This window comes from Eublepharis macularius, chromosome 1, assembly GCF_028583425.1.
Source record: "Eublepharis macularius isolate TG4126 chromosome 1, MPM_Emac_v1.0, whole genome shotgun sequence".
Classification (NCBI taxonomy): domain Eukaryota; kingdom Metazoa; phylum Chordata; class Lepidosauria; order Squamata; family Eublepharidae; genus Eublepharis; species Eublepharis macularius.
In genome coordinates, this window is record NC_072790.1 from 10,540,178 (window position 1) to 10,560,759 (window position 20,582).

The 20,582-nt window shown below is 43.5% G+C and overlaps 1 protein-coding gene across 2 annotated transcripts in view; it reads left to right on the plus strand.

Moving 5' to 3' along the window:
* TASP1 (taspase 1) overlaps positions 1-20,582 on the plus strand; it is a 107,614-nt gene that overhangs the window by 74,504 nt on the left and 12,528 nt on the right. The window contains exons 11-12 of one of the 2 annotated variants that reach the window (XM_054987781.1): positions 800-910; positions 10,932-11,045. In XM_054987781.1, coding sequence (XP_054843756.1) covers positions 800-910; positions 10,932-11,014 — 194 coding nt within the window. In that variant the 3' untranslated portion in view covers positions 11,015-11,045. The remainder of the gene's footprint in view (positions 1-799; positions 911-10,931; positions 11,046-20,582) is intronic. The other variant, XM_054987777.1, reaches the window with a different exon arrangement.

Consider the following 20,582-nt stretch of genomic DNA (forward strand, 5'->3'; position numbering starts at 1 on the left):
CACTTCCACACGCTCATGTACAACAACACATAATAGGATGGATACTCAGTACAGTAAGATGTAATCATTGCTATATGATTGAACATGAATTTTAAATATATGTTATTTATGAATGTATAATTTAGAAAACATATACTGAATATAACATCTGTTTATAGTACCTATACTTGTAAAAGTTATTTGTATCGTTGAGATTTTGAAAACAATAAACAGAATTTGGGGGGGGGGGAACAGTGTTGCACTTACCTGTAACTATTGTTCATGTAGGTTTTCGTGCAGACACACATTCCCTCCCTCCTACCCCTCTGTGAGAGTCTCTGCTGACTTGCAGCGGCCTCAGAGGAACTGAGGGAAGAAGGGACGCTTTGCCCAGCAACACGGCATTCGGCGGGAAGCCTCCTCACATGCATGTAGCTGCATGGGAGTGCCTTCTACTCTTTGAGAGCTTTAAAATCTTCCCTGGCAGCTGGCCTATGCCTGCGCCGTTCCCAGTGTGTGCCTGCAAAAAGACCTTGATGAACAACAGTTGCAGGTAAGTGCAACGCTAATAATAATAATAATAATAATAATAATAATAATATTTGATTTCTGTTTTCTCTTTGTGCCCAGGGTATACATATATGATTTTTGCCAATCCCCCTCTCCTAATACAAATCTTGATGCCTCATCCCATGCTGTCCCAGAGTGTCCCGTCTCTCAGAAACCTTAGTATATGGGGCATTCTGATCCTTCCTGAATACTGATTTTGGTTTGCACACCTATTTGTTAGCTATTCTTGCTAATTCTTGTGTTTACGTAGGTTGTGGAGAGCACCTTGTACGGACCTTACTGGCCAGAGAATGTTCGTGTGCTTTGCAGAATGAAGATGCTCATCAGGCTCTGCTTGAAACTATGCAAAACAAGTTTATTAGTAAGTACACAGTTTGTCTGCCAATCTCATAATGCTTCCATGGCTCTGCTGGGGAGACCTGCACCAGTCCCTTCCTCGTTCTCCCTTTCCCTCGCTCTTACCGACACCGCAGCAGTCTGTTTTGTGTGCTCCCCTTATTTTGGAACTCTCCAGTGAACACGCTTAGAATGTGCACATGGTCATTTCCACACGCCAACGTCATGCCCGGGATTCAGCATTAATGGAGAAGATTTGACCTTTTTGTGTTGGGTGGGGTGTTGCTCTGTTTGTTTGTTCCTTTGTTTTTTCCTTACAGAACAAGCTGCGTCATTTAAACCCCAGACCAGATTGTGACACAGGCTTGATGGTGTGTAGTCAGTGGTTCGTACACCATGAAGCAGACTAGTAGAATATTAGATACCTTGATAAGGTTAATAGATTGCCACGTCACGCAGCTGCATCCCAGGATGCAGGGAAGGAATCAGGAACTGAAACTTTCTGATCAGTTTCCTTGCTTCAAACTACAGTTTTGACACCCCCACTCCCAATCCACACATTTCTCTTACTGTGTGAGTGTGTGGTGCCTACAAATAGCCAACTTATGGCCACCCCTGGTGGAGTTTTCATGGCAAGAGACGAACCGCGGTGGTTTGCCATTGCCTGCCTCTGCAACCCTGGTCTTCACTGGAGGTCTCTCGTCCAATTACTAACCAAGGCCGACCTTGCTTAGCTTCTGAGATCTGACGAGATCAGGCTCACCTGGGCTATCCAGGTCAGGGCTTCTCTTAACATAAGTATTTCATAATGTAGCATGAGAGTTTTTGTAGTCTTCTGGCAGAAACTCACAAGACCAGCAGTTTAACAATCTGGCTTCACACATATGGTTGTACACACTTAAAATGTATGCATGTGGCATTTTGTCTGGGATGTATCCCAATGAGAGCTGCAAAATTCACATCCTGACAGTTAAAATTGCTTTAAGAAACATTCTGTGAAATAACATCAGTGTTACTGTTTCTTCCTTCCTCTGTTGCCCTTTCTGCAATACCTCCGCCTTAGTATCTCTCTTCTTTCCATCTGTTCTTTTGTTCATTTGCTTTTCCTTTTGTTGTACGTACACAGGTATGAATGTGTTTGTGTGTGGGGCGGGGGGGGGGGGTGGCTGAAAGCGTAAAGCGTTGACAAGATCCAAAGTTATTAGTAGAAAGGGTCTTTTATAGAAGACTGAAATAGTACAGAAAATGGGGGTGGGGTGGGGAAGGGGAAAGTTGGGAAACTAAATGAGGATTTTAAAATTATGCCTATGAAACTTTTGAACAACTGTTTACCGGCCTGCATATATTATGCTGGTCCCGTGATCCCCAGCATAGCTGTTTTGGTGGTCAGCGTAGACCCCCCTCCTCTTTACTTTGCTTTACTTTATTTGATATTTAGCCCTCCCTCCCCGCAAGTGGGCTCGGGATGGGGTACAACATTCATAAAATACATAATTACATAAATACAATTAAAATCATATCATAAAATCCCCCAGCAAAAAAGCTGGCTGGACCCAACCTATAGCTGTATAATCTCCTTCCACGTCTTTAATTCTGCATCTCAAACCTTCTTGCCAAAAGATGTCTTTTTACATTGACATACTTAGTTCTCCTTCTCTAGCAACTACAGTGTTAACATAACGGTTACATGATTTAGGGACTGTGGTCTGGGAAAACGTTTCGCTATAGAAAGTTTGCTTACTGTTTTTCGTGCAGCAGAGGGCCATTCAAGAGTGGCAAAATGGGGTTTGATCAGGCAGTTATTTTTCACTAGGAAAAGGTAGAGCCATACAAACCCACAACAGAACCACTACTAAATAGGTAAAATATTTGAATCAGAAATAATTGTGTTTTATTTTGATTTTGACAGGCTCTTTCTGCAAAGATATGGTTAATTTGAGAATAAAGGGACTTGAATAGGTGCGTTTTATTGTGTGGGTGCTTCTTGAGGGCCATCAGGTCTGTTCAGAAAATTGTAATCTTTTGGGCTTCTTACATTGACAATGTAATCCTGTGCAGATTGACTCTAGGCAACACCCTTTGATTTCAGTGGGCTTAGCGTAGAGTAACTCTGCATGGGATTGTATGGCCAGTCATCAACACGAACGTGATGGGGATTGAAAAACTGCTCTTTAAAACAGAATACTTAGATAGTAATTTGACTACGTCCTCGATTTCCTTTTCCCCTTATTGGTGTCTCACAAAATACGGCAGTCTGTTAATAATATTAATGTGTGACACGTGCCTTTCTGTGTTGATACCTTACTGAATGGGAACTACTGTGTTTCACCCCCAATACTGAAAGAAAACGTACTTGGGGTCAGTTTAGTTCAGTAGTACACCCATCAGACCTGCAGAAGCTGGAAATCCACACATGAAGTCTGGTAAAAAGCTGCCGTTTCTCGGAATCTGCTAACTTAAAAAAATATATATACCTAAGTGGTTATGCAAAAAGACTGGGCATATGCTGAATAGCTCTTTTCTTAAGAACTTTCCTGCTGTTGATTTTAAATGATACAAAAGTTTGCTTGAGCTGTAATGTATGATGCAGGTTTTCCCTCTTCCATGAAGGAACTGTGGATAAACTAGGTTAATAGCCTGCTGATGACAGTATGACTTGTTCTCTTGATCTTTTCATAAAAAGTTGCATGGTTTGTGGTCACATTAAAATTTCTAATACTGGATCTTTCCAGAAATAATAGCTTGGCAAGAACGAACTGACAGGGATAGTCCAAACTGAAAAATGTCTCTCCATTATTTTCACCCACAGAACAGCTGAACTTGGTGTTTGCCATTATATTTTTGCTTCTATTTTATAGATTTCAAGTTTCCACTGAGACTTGGTAATACTTCTTTCTGCTCAAGAAAGCCTGGTTTGGACATTGGCAGTCATTTTAAATAACAGGCGATGAACAGAACTAGTGGCAGATGTGCTTTTGCACATCTGATTTTTTTAAAGAGCAAAACTTCATAGATGATGCATGAAAAATGGTTGAGTTATAACAATACAAGAGCTTTTCAAAATGCAATGGGGTTTAACAAAAGTTTAGGACAGTACACACAACAGGCTGACAGAGTGCAGACGGTGTGCTCTGTAAACACAAGCACCTTTCATCTGGGTTTTATAAGGCATCCCATCCTTTCAAATTCAGCCAAGTTTATGGAATTCAGAGTTCACAGTAAATGTTTATCCTATTATACAGGCAGGCAAATCTGGGAAGCTAACAGTGGGAATATGTGTTGTGCTTAAGAATTTTGTGTAAAGTACACTTAAACTTGTAAACTAGGGGTGTGCACCCCCAAAAGAATCGGGTTTCCCGCTTCTGGTTTACCTAGAGCAGGGAAAAAATTCGGGTAAACCCCAAACCCGAAGCAGCAAGCCGCTTCAGGTTTGGGTATTTAAGCCGATTCAGGATTATTAGGGAAGATTTGGCCATTGTTTCCAATGGGAAATGCTGCTCCCGTCATTCCAGGGGCCTGGGGGGCATTTTCTTCCCTAATTACACCAAATTGGCAGGGGACTCTCTCCCAACCCTCTTCTCACGGCCACCCAAGTTTCAGGGAGATTGGACTTTGGGGGGCAAGATCCTCCCAGCCGCTGATCTCCATTGTTTCCTATGGGGAAAAATGGGGGGAAAGTTCCCAGAAGGCTGGGGGTGGCATTTTGCTAGCAAAATGCACCAAACCTGCAGGAGACCCTCTCCCAATCCTCCTCCCATGGCCACCCAAGTTTCAGGGAGATTGGACTTCGGTAGGGGGGGCATGTTATGGCCCCCCAAAGAAGGTCCCCCAAGCCGCATTATTCCTTATGAGGAATAACTTCACACCAGAGAATGAGAATAAGAAAAATTTGATTAAATATACACAACAAAACCATATGAAGCAAGTGATTGAGCAACTAGAAGTGAACTAATGAACAACCTCCCTCAGTGCAGCCAAACTGATGAAAGGGGATCAACACTCCAGAGAATCCTCCACTGAATTCAACCCAAACCAAACTGAACCATGTGTTGAAAACTCGTGGGCTGTTCTAAAGGCTAGGGGTGGCATTTTGCAAGCAAAATGCACCAAACTTGCAGGGGACCTACTCCGACCGGCCCTCTGGAGATCACCCAAGCATCAGGGAGATTGGACTTCGAGGGGCCATGCAATGGTTCCCCAAAGAAGGTTGAGCACCACCCCAGCCACCCCACTTCCTTTTTTGGGAAAATCCAGACTCCCACAATAGAAACACATGGAATGCGGCATCCATGGCCACAGGCAGAAACCCCTCAATAAACCCCTCAACAGCCCAACAAAACCAAAGACAAGCTCCCCAAAATTCCCCAGCACCACCAGAGCTGGCTTGTCAGCCACTGTCCATGCTTCCCTGTGGGGCCAACCATCGCAACAGAGATTCACACACACACACACACACAAAATCAATTAAAATTATTTCTTGGTAACAGCAATAAATTAAAAACATCACATCACAGTTAAATCACAATGTACAGTCCTTGATTAAATCAACCCCCACCATCACATCAGAGAATCAAAAACAACCAAAACCACACCAAAAGTAATTTTTAAAAATGTCATTTGTTGGATTTCTGGGAACAGCATTAATAGCACATTCAAATCACAACATACAGTTTCTCTCCTTGAAACAAATTCTAACATCACACCAGAGAATCACACACACAAAAAATTTGTTTTAAATTCCTTGGATTATGTCAGTCCATGGCAGTTAGGTCCCTCAAGCCCTCCACAGTTAAAATGCAGGTGTTCCAGTTGAAGTAGCTTTATTGAAATCCATACAGTACAGGTGTTCACCCGAAGGTGGCAATTGGCAGAAGTGACAATTCAACAAAGGCAAAACTAATTATAGGGAAACTTCCCACCCTTTGAGGTCCGTTGACATTCTGGCGCAAAACTCCCAAAGAGGTTGCACGGGAACAGATTAGTTTAGACTACATGAAGTACAAAGCAAAATATCCCAGTCTCTGAGAAAAGATACAATGTCCACTGCTAGCAGCTCTCCTCCAAGGACACTTGCTGGAAGAAGCTAAAGTACATATTTCCAACAGATAACAGAGAGGCCCACTGGCCCTCCTGCAATTAATATTACACACTCAGATGATCCACACAGAATACAGCATATAACTCTGGCAAACAGCAATGACCAGTACCAAATGCAGAATGCAGTCACGGCAGGTATGCTGGCATACATGACAGATTTCTGGGAACAGCATTAATAGCACATTCAAATCACAACATACATTCCCCCACCTTGAAACAAATTCTACCATCACACCAGAGAATCACACACCAAAAATAATTTTTTAACATTTCATTTCTTGGATTTCTGGGAACAGCATTAATAGCACATTCAAATCACAGTTCCACCTTGAAACAATTTTTTTTAAAAAAATACTGTCCTCCCAGCAAATCCCCCAATTGGGAAGGGAAGAGCTGTTTGCTGCTGCAGCAACTGGCTCTTTCTTTCAGCCAGTCTCCCTTCCCTGATCACCTCCTTCTCCCCCTCCGTCTCCTGCCTCTTTTACTCCCCTCTTCCCCCTCCCATCACGCAAAAGCCGTGGGAAGGGAAGAGCTCTCTGAAGCTTTTTTCCTCTTGCTGCATCAAGGGAAAAAGGCTTCACAGGGCTTCCCGAAGCAACCTGAAGCGCTTTGGGAAGCTCTGCTTCGGGTTTCCCGAATTTGGGAATCACAGATCAACCCGAATCGGGGTTGATTTGGGTGCGCTTTGGGTTTCTGAAACCTGAAGCGCACATCCCTATTGTAAACCACAGAGATGGTAGCAGTCTTGCCTTGCAGAGTTGTGTTTAGAACTTACACACCTACATGACAAATGTGGAATCTTCTAGCTCTTTAATGGGACCAGAGAAGGTTCACTCTCCAGCCCTCTTGTTTTTCATTGAGTTGTGAGCCAGAAGTTGGAGCAAAACTTGGCTTTTCTTCAGGTCCTGTGGAGTTCAGCAGCAGGGAACTTCTCTTTGAATCACTTCATGTTAATGGAGCATGTCTTGACAAATTAATTTCTTTTCTGATGGTTGCTGCCTGCACCTGTCTTGGTTTGGAGAGGTCTGTCACACAGACATCTCTAAAATTTGTCAAGGATTTGGTAAGAAGATTGGCAAAATAGAGCTTTGCATTTGTAGGTGAAACTCTGGTCATAAGGATTAAATATTACTAGATGGACTACAACACTCTCAGTTGGCTAAGCAAATGGACTTTGAAAACTGTACTCCACCTCCTAAACCAACCATGTTGGCCTTCACCTGCCACGACGGACAGGGGTCTAGGGAGCATGTAGTCAGCCTCACCCACCACAGGATCCTGTCAACTTCCTCCTGAGATACCAGACTGATCTAAATAAGGACCAGAAGATGGCCAAAGAGCCTCCAGTTCCCTTACTGTATCAACTGTGGCTGGCAGGTTGCAGTAGAGAGACAAAATTTTATCTGCAAAAAAGCTCCCCAAAGCCTCACAGCTAATAGCTGAATTATTAATTTCGCGGTCTCCCTGACAAAGGGAGACCAAGAATTGAACCACCTGAAACAATTTTGCCGGGCAGGAGCTTGTAGGCGCTGTGGAGGCAGCATAGAAATCCTTCTGTCATGTCTGTACCCCTACATCCATGTCATTGTTCTAGGTGGTGAACCATTGCTAATGCTGTACTTTAATTTCATTTTACAAATGCTTTAACCATCACTTTCATTTCTCAAACAGCCTAAGAACACAGCTGTCTTATCTCTTGCCTTTGAAGCTTACAGAAGTGACCTTGCACTGTCTGAACTGTTACAGTTTACTCTTATGCCTTTTGTCCTGTCTATAAACTCCAGAAGAAGTTCCCAGACCCTTTTCCGCGCAAACCTGAGATCTAAGTGGGAGGGGAAAATGATGGAGTACCTAGAGCTGTACTTTCTTCAAGTTTCTATTCCTATCAAGGAAGCATGTACTGCTTAGATGCTCTCTTGCCTCTGAGTAATTCTATGGACATATCTATGAAAATGATTGGATTTCTGAATAAAACCATTTGACCAAGAGCTTGGATTTCTTGTTGCAATGGTATAGAGACCTGTCTACCATATCCTGTCATCCATAGCCTGACACCTTCTTTGCTGCCTTTACAGCCACCTCATAGGCTTTCATAAACGCTCTATAAGATGATCTTGTCTCTTCACCTCGATTCCGCCGCCACACTCGCTCAAGCCGTCTCAGTTACTGCTTCATCTGATGTAGCTCCTCTGTATACCAGGGAGCCAGTCTGACATGAGAACGGAGAGGGCGATGGGGGGCAATTTTGTCAATGGCTTCAGAGAGACGGTCATACCAGTCTCCCACCAGCTCATCCAACGAACCACCAGGGGGCATTGGATCCCTCAGAGCATTCTGGAAACCCATCGGATCCATTACTATCCGTGGACGAGCATAAATTAGCTTGCTGCCTATGCAGGGGCTGGTGGTGTTGCTCCCAAACAAGCCTTCAGGACAAAGTGGTCCTACCATAGCACCGCTTCAACGGCGTCAAGGTCCACCTGTATCCCCATCCCAAAGATCAAATCTAGCATGTGGCCTGCTTGATGTGTAGGAACTGAAACAACTTGGGAGCGTCTCAGTGCTGCTATGGATAACACCAGATCCGAAGCCTATGCAGAGGCGGCGTCATCAACGTGGACATTGAAGTCGCTGGGGACCAATAACCTTGAGTGCTCCAAGGCCTAACCTGCCACCACCTCCAACAGGTTCAACAGAGTCCTTGCTAGGACTGAGCCCATCCTTGCTAGGACTGGCGGCTACAGACAAGCCTAAAGCAGAAAGGTTCCCCATGATTCCTCCTGCTTCCCCCCCATCCTTCTAACAGTCCTCAACTCTGCAAGCAGGAAAACATGCTGTGGGACTCATAGACTTCCCAAGGCCAGGCAGGTTCCCAGGCTAGGGAGAGATTACAGCAGGAATCAACAACCACTTGCCGTTCTTAGTTTCCCACCCCAGTGACAGAACCACAGACAGAATCACTACAACAGCAACAGCTTCAGCTGCAGGGGTATGGCAAGTGATCCTGAGGAGCTGACTGTAGCAAACCTACTCAATTTTAGGTCAAATTCTTTCTTATCATCTGCTACCTCATCCTTTCAGCTGCAAATGCTGGGAATTGAACCCGGGACCTTCTCCCTGTGATGCAGATATTCTGCTACTGAGCCATAGGCTCTCTGTAACAGCAGAGCCACCTTAACTCTCACCCACCGGAGCATAACTGGTGGAGAGAAAAGGCATGCTAATTATCAGTGTATGTTGCAGTGCTTCCTAGTCTTACAGGCCACTGTTCGTGAAGCATTATGCACTTTTGCAAGTGAAATTGGGATGTTGGGATGTTACTGTCATAGGAACCTTCAAATAATATACTTTCAGGTGGGTAGCCATGCTGGTCTTTAGTAGAAGAACAAGATTCGAATCCAGTAGCACCTTAAAGACCAACAAGTTTTCCAGAATTCCCCAAGCTGTTTGAGCCTGTGGGCATTTTTGGGATTCTGACACAGAGTGGGGGGCAGAACCATAAAATGGCTGTTGCAGGAGGTGGAGCCATGCACAGGAAGCCAAAGTACAAGAGAGAAGAGGGGTTATTTAAAATTACACTGGAAAAGAGGGTGTGAGAGAATCAAAACACTGTTCTGGCAGCTGCATAGCCAATTAGGTCTTCAGGAGCTAATCAAAATGCTTTTGGCAAAAGCCTGGCCCCACCCACTTTCCAAAAATGCTTGACAAGTGCCAAGAAAGACGTTGGCAGGTGTCATGGTACCTGGGGACCCCTAGTATAAACATTTGAGAATCTGGCTGTTGCAGGATTATACTCTAGATATCTTGTTTTTCTTTAAGGTGCTGCTGGAAATCTTGCTCTTCAAATTATATAGTTTCCCATTCTCTTAGATAGGGGACTGTGCCAAATGCATGAAGCAAAAAGCAAGGACTTTGGCCTCTAATAGTTAACCTCAGAACATTCAGTTCCCCAACCTTGCCCTCTTCCCTCTAAGTCTGTCGTATTCACAGCTCTTTTCATTAGCCTTTACTGCACTCCTGACAGGAGTGAGCAGCACAGCTCTCTCCCAGTCTTTTCTCCATCCCACTTTCTGTTAAAGTACAAAAGAGGAAATAAATTTTGGGGTAAGGACTAGGGGTGTGCACGGGGGTAAACATTTGGTTTTCATGCTTCGGTTTACCCGAAGCAGGAAAATGATCCGTGAAAACCCGAAAGCTGAAGCAGCAAGCCCCTTCGGCTTCGGGAATTGAAATAGCCTCAGTATGCTCTGTAAATATTCGGAACATACTGAAGGTGGGGGAAGCCGTCTCCCAGCCCCCCCCCCTCCCCCCACTTAGCAATGGGGAAGGCCGGAGCTGGCGCCTCAACTGCCCGCACCTCCTCCACCACCACTGCGGCGGTGGTGGAGGACACGTGATATGCTTGAAGACTGGGGGAGGGCAAATGCCATCCCAGTCTTCAAGAAAGGAAAAAAGGATGATCCTGGGAAATACATGCCAGTCACCCTGACCTCTGTCTCAGGGAAGATACTGGAACAGATATTAAAGGTGTTGAACTGCAAGCATCTGATGGACAATATGATGATACAGGGAAGTCAGCATGGATTTGTCCCCAACATTTCTTGCCAGACCAACCTCATCTTGTTCTACGATTGAGTGACAAGCTTACTGGATCGTGGTAATGCTGCTGATGTAGTTTATCTGGATTTCAGTAAAGCTTTTGACATGGTTCCTCATGATGTTCTGATGGATAAACTGGTGGACTGTGGACTGGACTATGGGATGGTCAGATGGATAGGGAACTGGCTAGATAACCTCACCCAAAGAGTAATTGTCAATAACATCACGTCTGATTGGAGGGAGGTGTCCAGTGGAGTGCCAAAGGGCTCGGTCCTATGCCCAGTGCTTTTCAATATTTTTATAAATGATGTGAATGAGAGTGTTTAAGGGATTACTCATTAAATTTGCAGATGACAGAAAACTGGGAGGAGTAGCTAACACCCTTGAAGATGGGGATAATATTCAACGAGATCTAAACACACTGGGAAAGTAGGCTGATTTGAATAAGATGCGATTTAACATGGGTAAGTGCCATGTTTTCTACCTGGGTAAAAAAAAAATGCAAAGCACGCATACTGAATGAAGGATGCACTTCTGGGTAGCCGTGTGTGTGAACATGATCTTGGAATATGTGTAGATAGGAAGCTAAATATGAGCACTCGGTGTGATGCAGCAACAAAAAAGGTGAACACAATCTTGGGGGTATAACAAAGGCATAACACCCAAGTCACAGGATGTCATTGACCTACTATATACTGCATTGGTCAGGTCCCACCTGGAGTATTGAGTGCATTTCAGGAAGCTTCACTTCAAAAAGGTTGTGGACAAATTGGAACAAGTGCAGAGGAGAGCAACCAGGACGATCAGGGGCCTGGAGACCAAGCCCTGCGAGGAAAGACGGAGGGACCTGGGAATATTCAATTTGGAGAAGAGGAGGTTGAGAAGAGACATGATTGCTCTCTTAAATATTTAAAAGGCTGTCATTAGAGGGAGCTGTTCCTATTGGCAACAGAGGATAAGACTCGAAATAATGGCTTTAAACTACAGAAGACATTAGGAAAAACTTCATGTTAAGAGTAATTCAGCATGGAATTAGCTGCCTAGGGGTGTGGTGGGTTCCCCCTCATTGGCAGCCTTCAAGGAGCGACTGGGCGAATATTTGTCAGGGATGCTTTAAGCTGTTCGTGCATTGGGCAAGGGGTTGGTCTGTAAGACCCCTTCCAACTCTTCGATTCCGTGATTCTATGAGTACAAAATGTCTTTTTTAAAAAATTCCAAATCTAGAACTTTGAATGTATTGAAATATATTTGTAGAACAAGGTATCCTTTCCAACGTTATCTTGAGTGTGTAACTGAATTTGAATTTTTAAAACAGAATGGAAATTCTTTCCTCATTTTCTTCATGAAACTCATTAGCCAGTTCGAAGTCTTTGATTATGGAACTTTAGAGTCCTATAAAAGCACAGCAAAAAGTACACTGTGTATTTAGTTATGACCTAGAATCCACTTACACATGCATTCACATCATTAAAATGGAAAGGAAAAGCCTTTGAGCAGAGGCCTTGCCAGCCAACCCCCCCCCCCCCCCCGATATACTGGTAAGTCGATCTGGAAATGTACAAACGGGCTTGTTTGCTCTCTTCGGCTGCTTGTTGCCATGCGAGGGAATGAGCCAAAGGCCTTGGACAAATCCCAGTGCAATGGATTTAAAAGCTATTTTTTTGAACCTTAGAATCTGATTAATAGACTTAACGATATAATTGGCAGTGAAGAATTATTGGCAGGATCCTCTGCCTGCCTTGAGCATATGGCATCAAAACAGTGCATTGTTCAACTAAATATTTCTGTGGCATAAAAGACTTCTTGTGTGGATACTTCTGTGTGTGTGATGATAGATAACGCTTAGCCAACAAATTTTCTTCTTTAAATAAAGCATTTGTTTATACAGTTTATTAATGGAAATTAAATTATTGATCCATCTGAATTTTCTTAGATGTTTTTCCTTAGGGACTGTACTGTTCCAGACTGCCTTTTATGTGAATGGGGACAGGGAGCTAGAATGTAACGCAAATATTTTCATATGAGAAGTCTTCCATGGTTTTAAGTGTATCATGGAGGCTGAGAAGAACACATATTAAAACTTGTAACCATTTAGTTTATTAATAGTGAAATAGGTTGACCTTTTGATACTTTGTAAATATAATGGGAAGTTCAAGCTGTTGTTACTTGAACAGTGTGTGATGTGGTGTGTATGAAAGAGAATACCACAAAAAGCCCCAAAGTGTGAGTTGGATCTAGATGAATGTTTCCAAAGGTACAAGGATTTCTACGAATGGGAGTGTGATTCCCCTCCCCTACCCCGCCGCCCCTATTCGTAGGAGGCCCCTCTCCTCCAAGAACCGGTTTTTAGAGGGCATTTTGGGCTGCTCCGGGTGGGGAGGAGATTCAAATCACGCTCCATGCATGGAAGTCTTTGCACCCACAAACCTATTTAGGGACCCAACCCTTTATGTCGTGTATTTTTAACCAGTTCTTAGCTGTACATATGAATGAGTCAAACAGCACAGTGAATTGATAGTAACTTAATGTATACATCAACTGATACATATAATCAAAATGTGAGGATTCACTATTTTTGTTTCATATATATAATGAATGAAACTGATCAGGATAAACTTAAACGTTTATCTGGTTTACTAGTTCTATTAATCTGTTAAATTTGTCCTTTCATCCAGAGGGCTCATTTACGAGTTCAACAACCCCATAGAACTTCTCAGGTGTTCTTTGGACTTCAGTCTCCCATTGATAAAACCCTCCCCAAGTGTTAGGAGCAGTTTTTTGGGAATAGGAGTAGGGTTTCCAGGAATAGCTTGGCAACCAGCAGATGGAGAGGACGGGGGGGGGGGGACACTGTCGATGTCATGACGTCACTTTTCCCTGGTAGTGATTTCACACCTTCAGGCCAAGGGTCATTTTGTGTTTATATTTCTCCCGCCATTGCTCAGAGTGGCAGCAAAGAAATGTGAGACAGGGACACAGGATTCCCCACTGGGGGCTTGGCAGCCCTCGATGGAAGGCCACTTCTCTTAATCACCTTTTATCCGTAGTTTCATATTGAAAGACCCTGCATCCCATATGAGTGGAGTTATGTGAAATGGTACTGGTTTCTAGAAAGTTCTGAAAAGAAATAGAATTCAGATGCTAGAGGTGTCTTCACTAGGAGTGCGCACTCGAAAAATATCCACTAGGGGAGTGCCTCCAAAAAATATTTGGGAAAACAATTAGGAATAACCCGAATCACAAAGCGGCAGTCTGCTTAGAGATTCCAGTGTTTGAATCGCTTCGGTATGCTCCATAAAGATTCGGAGCACAATGAAGCTCAAAGCAATGCTTTTCTTGCTGCGTGCAAGTGGCAGGAAAAGTGTTTTCAAACATTCTGCTGTTTTCTTCACCCGATCCAGGGCGGGGGGGAGGCTCCCCCTTGCATCAGGTGAAGAGAGCAGTGAAGCGTTTGAAAGCAACCCTTTTTGTGCCACTTGTAAGCGTCATGAAAAGGTGGCTTTCATTTTCAAACGATGTGCCGCTTGCTTCACCTGATGGGAGGGGGAAGAGGCTCCTCCTCTCATCAGGGGAAGAAAGCAGCAGGGTGTTTGAAAGCACCCCAAGCAGCGCGTAAAGGGTGGCTTTCAAACTTCCCACCCTGCCGCTGTTTTCTTCCGTGGGAGGGGGAGGAGGGAACCCTCATTCCTCCCCCTATTGGGGAGGAAAAGCAGCAGGGTGGGAAGTTTGAAAGCAATGCAAACAGCTTGAAAAGTGCTGCGAGCCCGGCTGCTGCCACTTTGCCTGTATCTTTCCGAAGTGATACAAATCGCTTCAGAAAGCTTTGCTTCAGGATTCCCAAATTGGCTCAACAATGCTGGGGCCGATTCGGGAATCCCAAGTCTTCACAAATTGGGCCCAATTTGGGTTAAAAACCCAAATCGGAAACCCGAATCGCACATCCTTAGTCTCCACTATGTATGAATTCTTTCCTATCTTTGGTAGAAACTATATGCTAAAGAATTTTAGACACAGTAATTAACATGCATGCCTTTTTGTATCACGGTATAATTCATGGGGTCAACTAGCATCAGAAGATTTTTCTAAATTGCTTGTTTCTAGCTTGATTTTTAAAAAATGTTTGGTGGTCCTTAAATACGTAATCTTACATTTTGATCGGAATGGAATACCTGCATGTAGCGTTTTATTTTATGAAGACATGCAGTTGACTTCTTCATAATTTTTCTATGTTTTTAAAAAACTCCCGTCCCTCGTTGTTTTTTTCACAGATCTCATGCGCATGCTCCTGCCTCTCCCTTCTGTACACTAAAAAAAGGGTGAATGAAACTGATCCCGGAGGACCTCCACTGATTACTTCTCTCCAGATTCAGAACTGGCCTTTTACCAAAACCTTTAATCAGGCCTTGATCAACCTGAAATATTTGGGCTAGGATCCAGTGAGCAACATAACACCCCGTCAAGGGCTTGCACGCACCCGTTGGGATTTTGAGTGTTTTTCAATCGACAGGCACCCTCCCCTTCATGATACATACTGCAGTTCTCTGTTCAGGGCTGTAGCCAACCTTCCTTGCTAGATCAGGCTGTTGCATTTCCAGGTGGGACTTCAAAGAGTTGAGTGGAAAAACAGTGGTTTCCTCAGTACCAATATACATTTCTAGAACCGTGCCACCAAGTCTAATTATCTATAGGTATTGTATTGCGTCTGAACTATTAACATCAGAAATGTGTGCAAGTTGGTTTTCCTTCACTGTTACTAAAAGTGATTGAAGTTCAAAAGCATTTCGTTTCTTTCTGACTATGAGAGTCAGCATGGTGTAGTCGTTGGAGTGTCTGACTAGGATCTGGGAAACCTGGGTTGAATCTCCCCGCTGCCATGGAAGCTTACTCGGTGATCTAGGGCCAGTAGTGTACTCTCAGCCTAACCTACCTCACAGGGTTGTTGTTCTTGTTGTGAGGATAAAATGGAGGAGGGAAGAATGTGATCAAATAGTTTGGTTGCCCATTAAGGAGAAAAATAAATAAGTAAATATGAACCTTTTAGTTACTACTTGCACGGCTTTACTTGAACATGGAATCTAACGGGAGGATTTTTCTCCAGGGTGGCTTAGCAAGATAAGGGTGATTGTGATCCTGACACATTCCCTGTGAACCGGAGTGTTTTAGACGGGCACAGCTGGACGGGTGAGAACCTGAAAAAGCACTTTTCAGGACGCCAGCTACCTTTGTCTTTGCTTTTTAATAATTCCTTTTTTCCCCCCAGTTCCTCCTCCTCTGAATAAAAGCTGTTAAGGTCACCAAAAGAACCTGGCTTGTATCCAACAAAGTGCCAGTGCAATATGCATCCTGCCTATGTCCTCTCCCCCCAGTCCCTTTTGACACCCAGAAGGATTGTTGCTGAACCTTTGGACAGATCAAGGAAGGGAAGGGGGGCCCTGCTTCCTTGTCCATCAGCACCCCCCCTGCCCCCGCCACCGCAGCGCCTGACCTACATGTCTTGTCCGCCAGAGTCCCCTGACACCTGAGATAAAGCCCCCCAGGTCCAAAGGGAGTACGTGGTGTGGAGTTTGGTGCAGGGAAATGTCACGCCCTTTCCATCGGTGCTTTGTTGGGTTTAAAAAAATAGGTGGGGGGCACCAAATGGTCCCATCCAGACTATGGATCAAAACTTTTTGCAATGTTGTGTTCAGAGAAGGGGGGTTTCTTTTTTTAAGAGATGCAAGCCCAAAGCACCTTTGGCCTCGTGGCTGATAGCCAGTTAAGTGTTTGGGCCCAGGTTTATGTTTTTAATGCTGCTGTCATGCTGTTTGAGTTCATTTCCTCTCTCATGTTTTCCTCCCACCCAGGCAGGCTATAGTTGTAGTGTGAAACTTGAGAGTTGAGCATTATAGCCAAATGTTCCGTGAAAGTTTTTGTAATGGCAGCATTGAAGAGGCAGGCCTCCTCTTTTTAAGCTTGTATGGTGGCTTGTCGTTTCAGTTATATTAACTATCATGGTGAAAATTGTAGAGGAAGCAAAGGCACATTTTGCCCTTACAAATTTCCCACCTTCTTAGCTTCGAAACGTACGTCAGAAAATGAGACATTTCCTTTGTTATGATTTTATTTTTTAAAGTAGTTTGATTTCTCCAGTACTGCAGCACGCACGCTTAAAACATTACATGAGAATATGGTAAAGTTTGCCGCACAAGATACGTGTATTATAGTGCAGTCCTAAACAGAGTTATGCCCTTCTAAGCCCATGGACTTAAAAGGCTGTTAACTCTTGAGGAATTTATGAGCCAGTTCATATGCACTTGACAATTTACAAAATGTATTAAAAATATTTGTTTCACACTTCAGTGTCTCAAAATACTGCTAGTAAAACAGAGAAATTGAAAAATGGAGTGTCAAGAACTGTTGTTCATTTTCTACATGGTATCCTTTTTTGCCTTGAATTTTTTCCCGATGTCATGGCTACACTACATTCTGTTTTCACAATTAATACTAAAAATCTGGGTTCAATTTCAATTGGTTATTTTTCAGCCATTTCACCGCGGCTGTCAGGCAGCGATCTGAGATTTCTGCTGCATCCCGTGGGGACCTGGATAGCGAGATAATAGAGCTGAGTGTCACCTGCATATTGATGACATCCATCTCCATAGCTGCGAATGAGTTCTCCTGAAGGTTTTACGTAGAGGTTGAATAACATGATGGTAGGGAGGTAGAAACCCGATGGTTCTGCTCGACTCTCTTGTAGCGACTCAGACCAGCTTCATGCCAGAATTGTTCATTTTTGTTATTGTTACCAAGGTACATGTCCTCTTCCATTTAATTTTCAAAACTCCTTTCTGAAGAAATGTGACTTTCTTTTGGATAAAGCTAACATCCTCTTTGGATAAATTAAAAACCTTCAAAAAAATTAACGTGTGAAGCATGTACATGGAAAAATTGAGCAAATCAGTTGGCTTCTGTAGCCCCCTTTAAAGTGACCAGAGCCTGTCCCATCCTACCTGTATAACTTTGGGTGAAGGAGCATGGCTTAGCTGGTTCTTGGGACCCCGGAAACCCTTGAAAACATAGGAAATGAGAGTATTTGGTGAGCTGCACAATAGTGCCAATTTCCTACATGGTTGAGCAAACTTCCCTTAATGTTTCCGTTAGTGCCTTTCTAAAAAGATTCCTTGGGTCCCAGTGATCACAGAAGTATCTTGCACACACACACACACACACACACACACACACACACTCCATCCAGAGGAATTCAGCCAGGAGTGCGGCTTGTTTTTTGATCTTCCATGTTTTTCATTAGCTGCTGTAGCTTCAGCCCCCCCCCCCTTACTACTTGGGCTTGTGCTTGGGAAAAGGTCCTTGAGAATTAAACATTGTTTTGTGGAAGTGGCTTTCCTAAAAGTAACACAAACTGTAGATTTGTAGATAGTCCTTTGTGTGGTGGTTAACTCTTGGTTTTGTCAAATAGTTGTATCCCTGAGATTACTGTTTCATAACCTCCATATCTTTAGTTACAATTAAACAGCTTTTTGTAGCAGCTTTGTGGTCAATTAATCAAGAAAAAATGAACATTATTATTAAAGAGCTTCCTCTCTTTTGTAAAGATAGCTGGAAACATTGGTTTGGATCCTGCAGTTCCATTCCCCTAACAGCCGCTTCACCCCAGCGCAAAGAGCCAACTTCTCTTACGGGAGACTCTTTTACCAGCCAAAGGGCCTCCTGCCCCACCACCCCAATGATAGTATTTTAGACCTGCTTTTATTTGTGATGTAGCATCTTGAGACGTGATGGGACTAGGTTAAAAGAACTGTGAACAGAAGAAAATAGCCAACAATACTGGTCAACAGATGTTTGTACAAAAACTTGCAGAAGTTGTATTGTCGAAGGCTTTCACGGCCGGAAACTGTGACACTGAGAGATCTCGGTCTTTTGGTGCTGCACCTCTGAAGATGCCAGTCACAGCTGCTGGCGAAACATCAGGAACTACAATGCCAAGACCACGGCAGTACAGCCCGGAAAACCCACAACAACCATCTTGCAGAAGTTGTTTCAGAGTGCTGTAGTTGGGGGATTCCTCAGCTGGTTTTGTGCTTCTGCAAGAGCGGCAAGTCCATGAATTAATCCAATATGCTTAGATTCAGCCTCAGTTTTCTTGTATAGTGCTTCTACTATAAAGTGTAATGGGGGAAATCCACCTTTTTGGATCTGACCACAAAGGGACAAGTTAGTCACTTAAACTAGGGTACAACTTACAACTAATTTAAAAGCTCCACCAGTTTCAGTTCAACGTGTATGGCATCCGTTGGATAGGAGCCCTTGTCGAGAGGTCCTGGTTTTTCCTCTTGGGGCATGTGTTACGCCGGCTGCTCTGGATTCCAGCGGATGGTGGGATATTTCTGCCACAACTAAACAGTTTGTGTACTCAGGGGCTACAGTCATAGGTCCATAGAGAGACCAGGCCGGTTCTGTCTCGCGTTTCTGTTACAGAAGTTTTGTTGGACTTTAATAGGGTTTGCATGAGAGCAAAATTCAGCGCTTTGAACCTCCCTTTCTACAAAATTCTCAGAGCCCTTAGGATGCAAAAATACATCTTCTGGTCTGAGGTTTAAAGTGTCCAAAATAGGTATTTTTCTCATGTAAAATAAATGAAACGGTTGTCTTTCGATATTGTTGCTTGATATGTGAGGCAATAAACATGTAACAAATGTGCGATCAAAGGCTTCTTGGCCGTAGCTAACTTGTTACGTTCACATTTAATCCTGTGGCTTAAGACGTTTAGGTCACATTTAAACCATAAAATACTTTCCACATTTTAAAACGTATGCCATTAATTTTGAGGCACACAAAAAAGGAATGCTTAAGTTTTATTTGGCTAATTCAAAAATAATTACAGCTTCTGGTGTAGCACCTTTTTAAAAAATATGTTTTAAATTTTAGAGGAAGCAATTGACAGAGAACTATTTTCAGCTCCTTATTATGGCAGTGTTTTTAAGAAACCTCAGTGCAACAGAAAAGATAGACAAAGAGAAATGGCTTTTGTCAGCCTTCTTCGGTAGTGGGTAGTACCACTAACTAGGAGGCGGAACACTTTATGACTTGCTCTTTTAAAATGTCCATGGGATATTATTATTATTATTATTATTATTATTATTATTATTTTGAAAATTCAAGAGGAACATTTCAAAACACCTTCAAAAGGGTTGAAGCGCACGATCCGTTCTCTGCATATAAATTCATTCTTAGCACATGATCCGTTCTTTACAGATAAATGAGAAGGGATCCTGTCCTGCTTAAATTGGATCCCTTTTCTCCCCATTTCCTATACCTTGAAGAGTATAGAGGAACATGCAGTGTGATGCGGTAACCTGCATTACGTGCTCCAGGAGAGGGGTGGCTGGGTCTGTACGCAGGTCGCCCACGGTGGAAGGTTATGTCATCTGCTCAAGAAAGACCCCGTGATCCTCTCCAAACAGAAATTGTTTCTGTAATAGCAAAGTGGTGGACCTGAATCAACCATTTGGGCAGCAGACCAGGGGGCTAGCACAGACAGCAGATGTGCTGCCCAAGTGTATGTTAAAATTTGTTAGGAAAGATTTTTTTAAAAAAACCTTTCCAGTGAGGGTACAGAATCCACTCTTAGGAATACCTTTCAAAAAGGTACTGCAGTCATCTGTGTTAGAAATAAAGCAACAATCTTTCAATTGCTCTCTTTCATCTGCGTGTGTGTGTGTGCACTTCTAATTCTGTGCTGCACAATGATGCATACATCATCTTCCGTTTTAATACCACTTTGTTAGCTTGGTTGATCGATTGATTTCATGTGTTTCCTGCCTTCCTTCCTTGAGACCTGAGGCGGCATACATAGCAGGTCCCAGGGGGTTTACCAGTCCGAGCACAGACCAGGGCCCAAATCTGCTTTGCTTCAGCAAGGTTGCTGCCTCCTCCTGTGCCTTCAGACGATTCACTTGGGCTGGTATTCATCTTTGGAGATCTGTGTCTATTATAGCTATCAG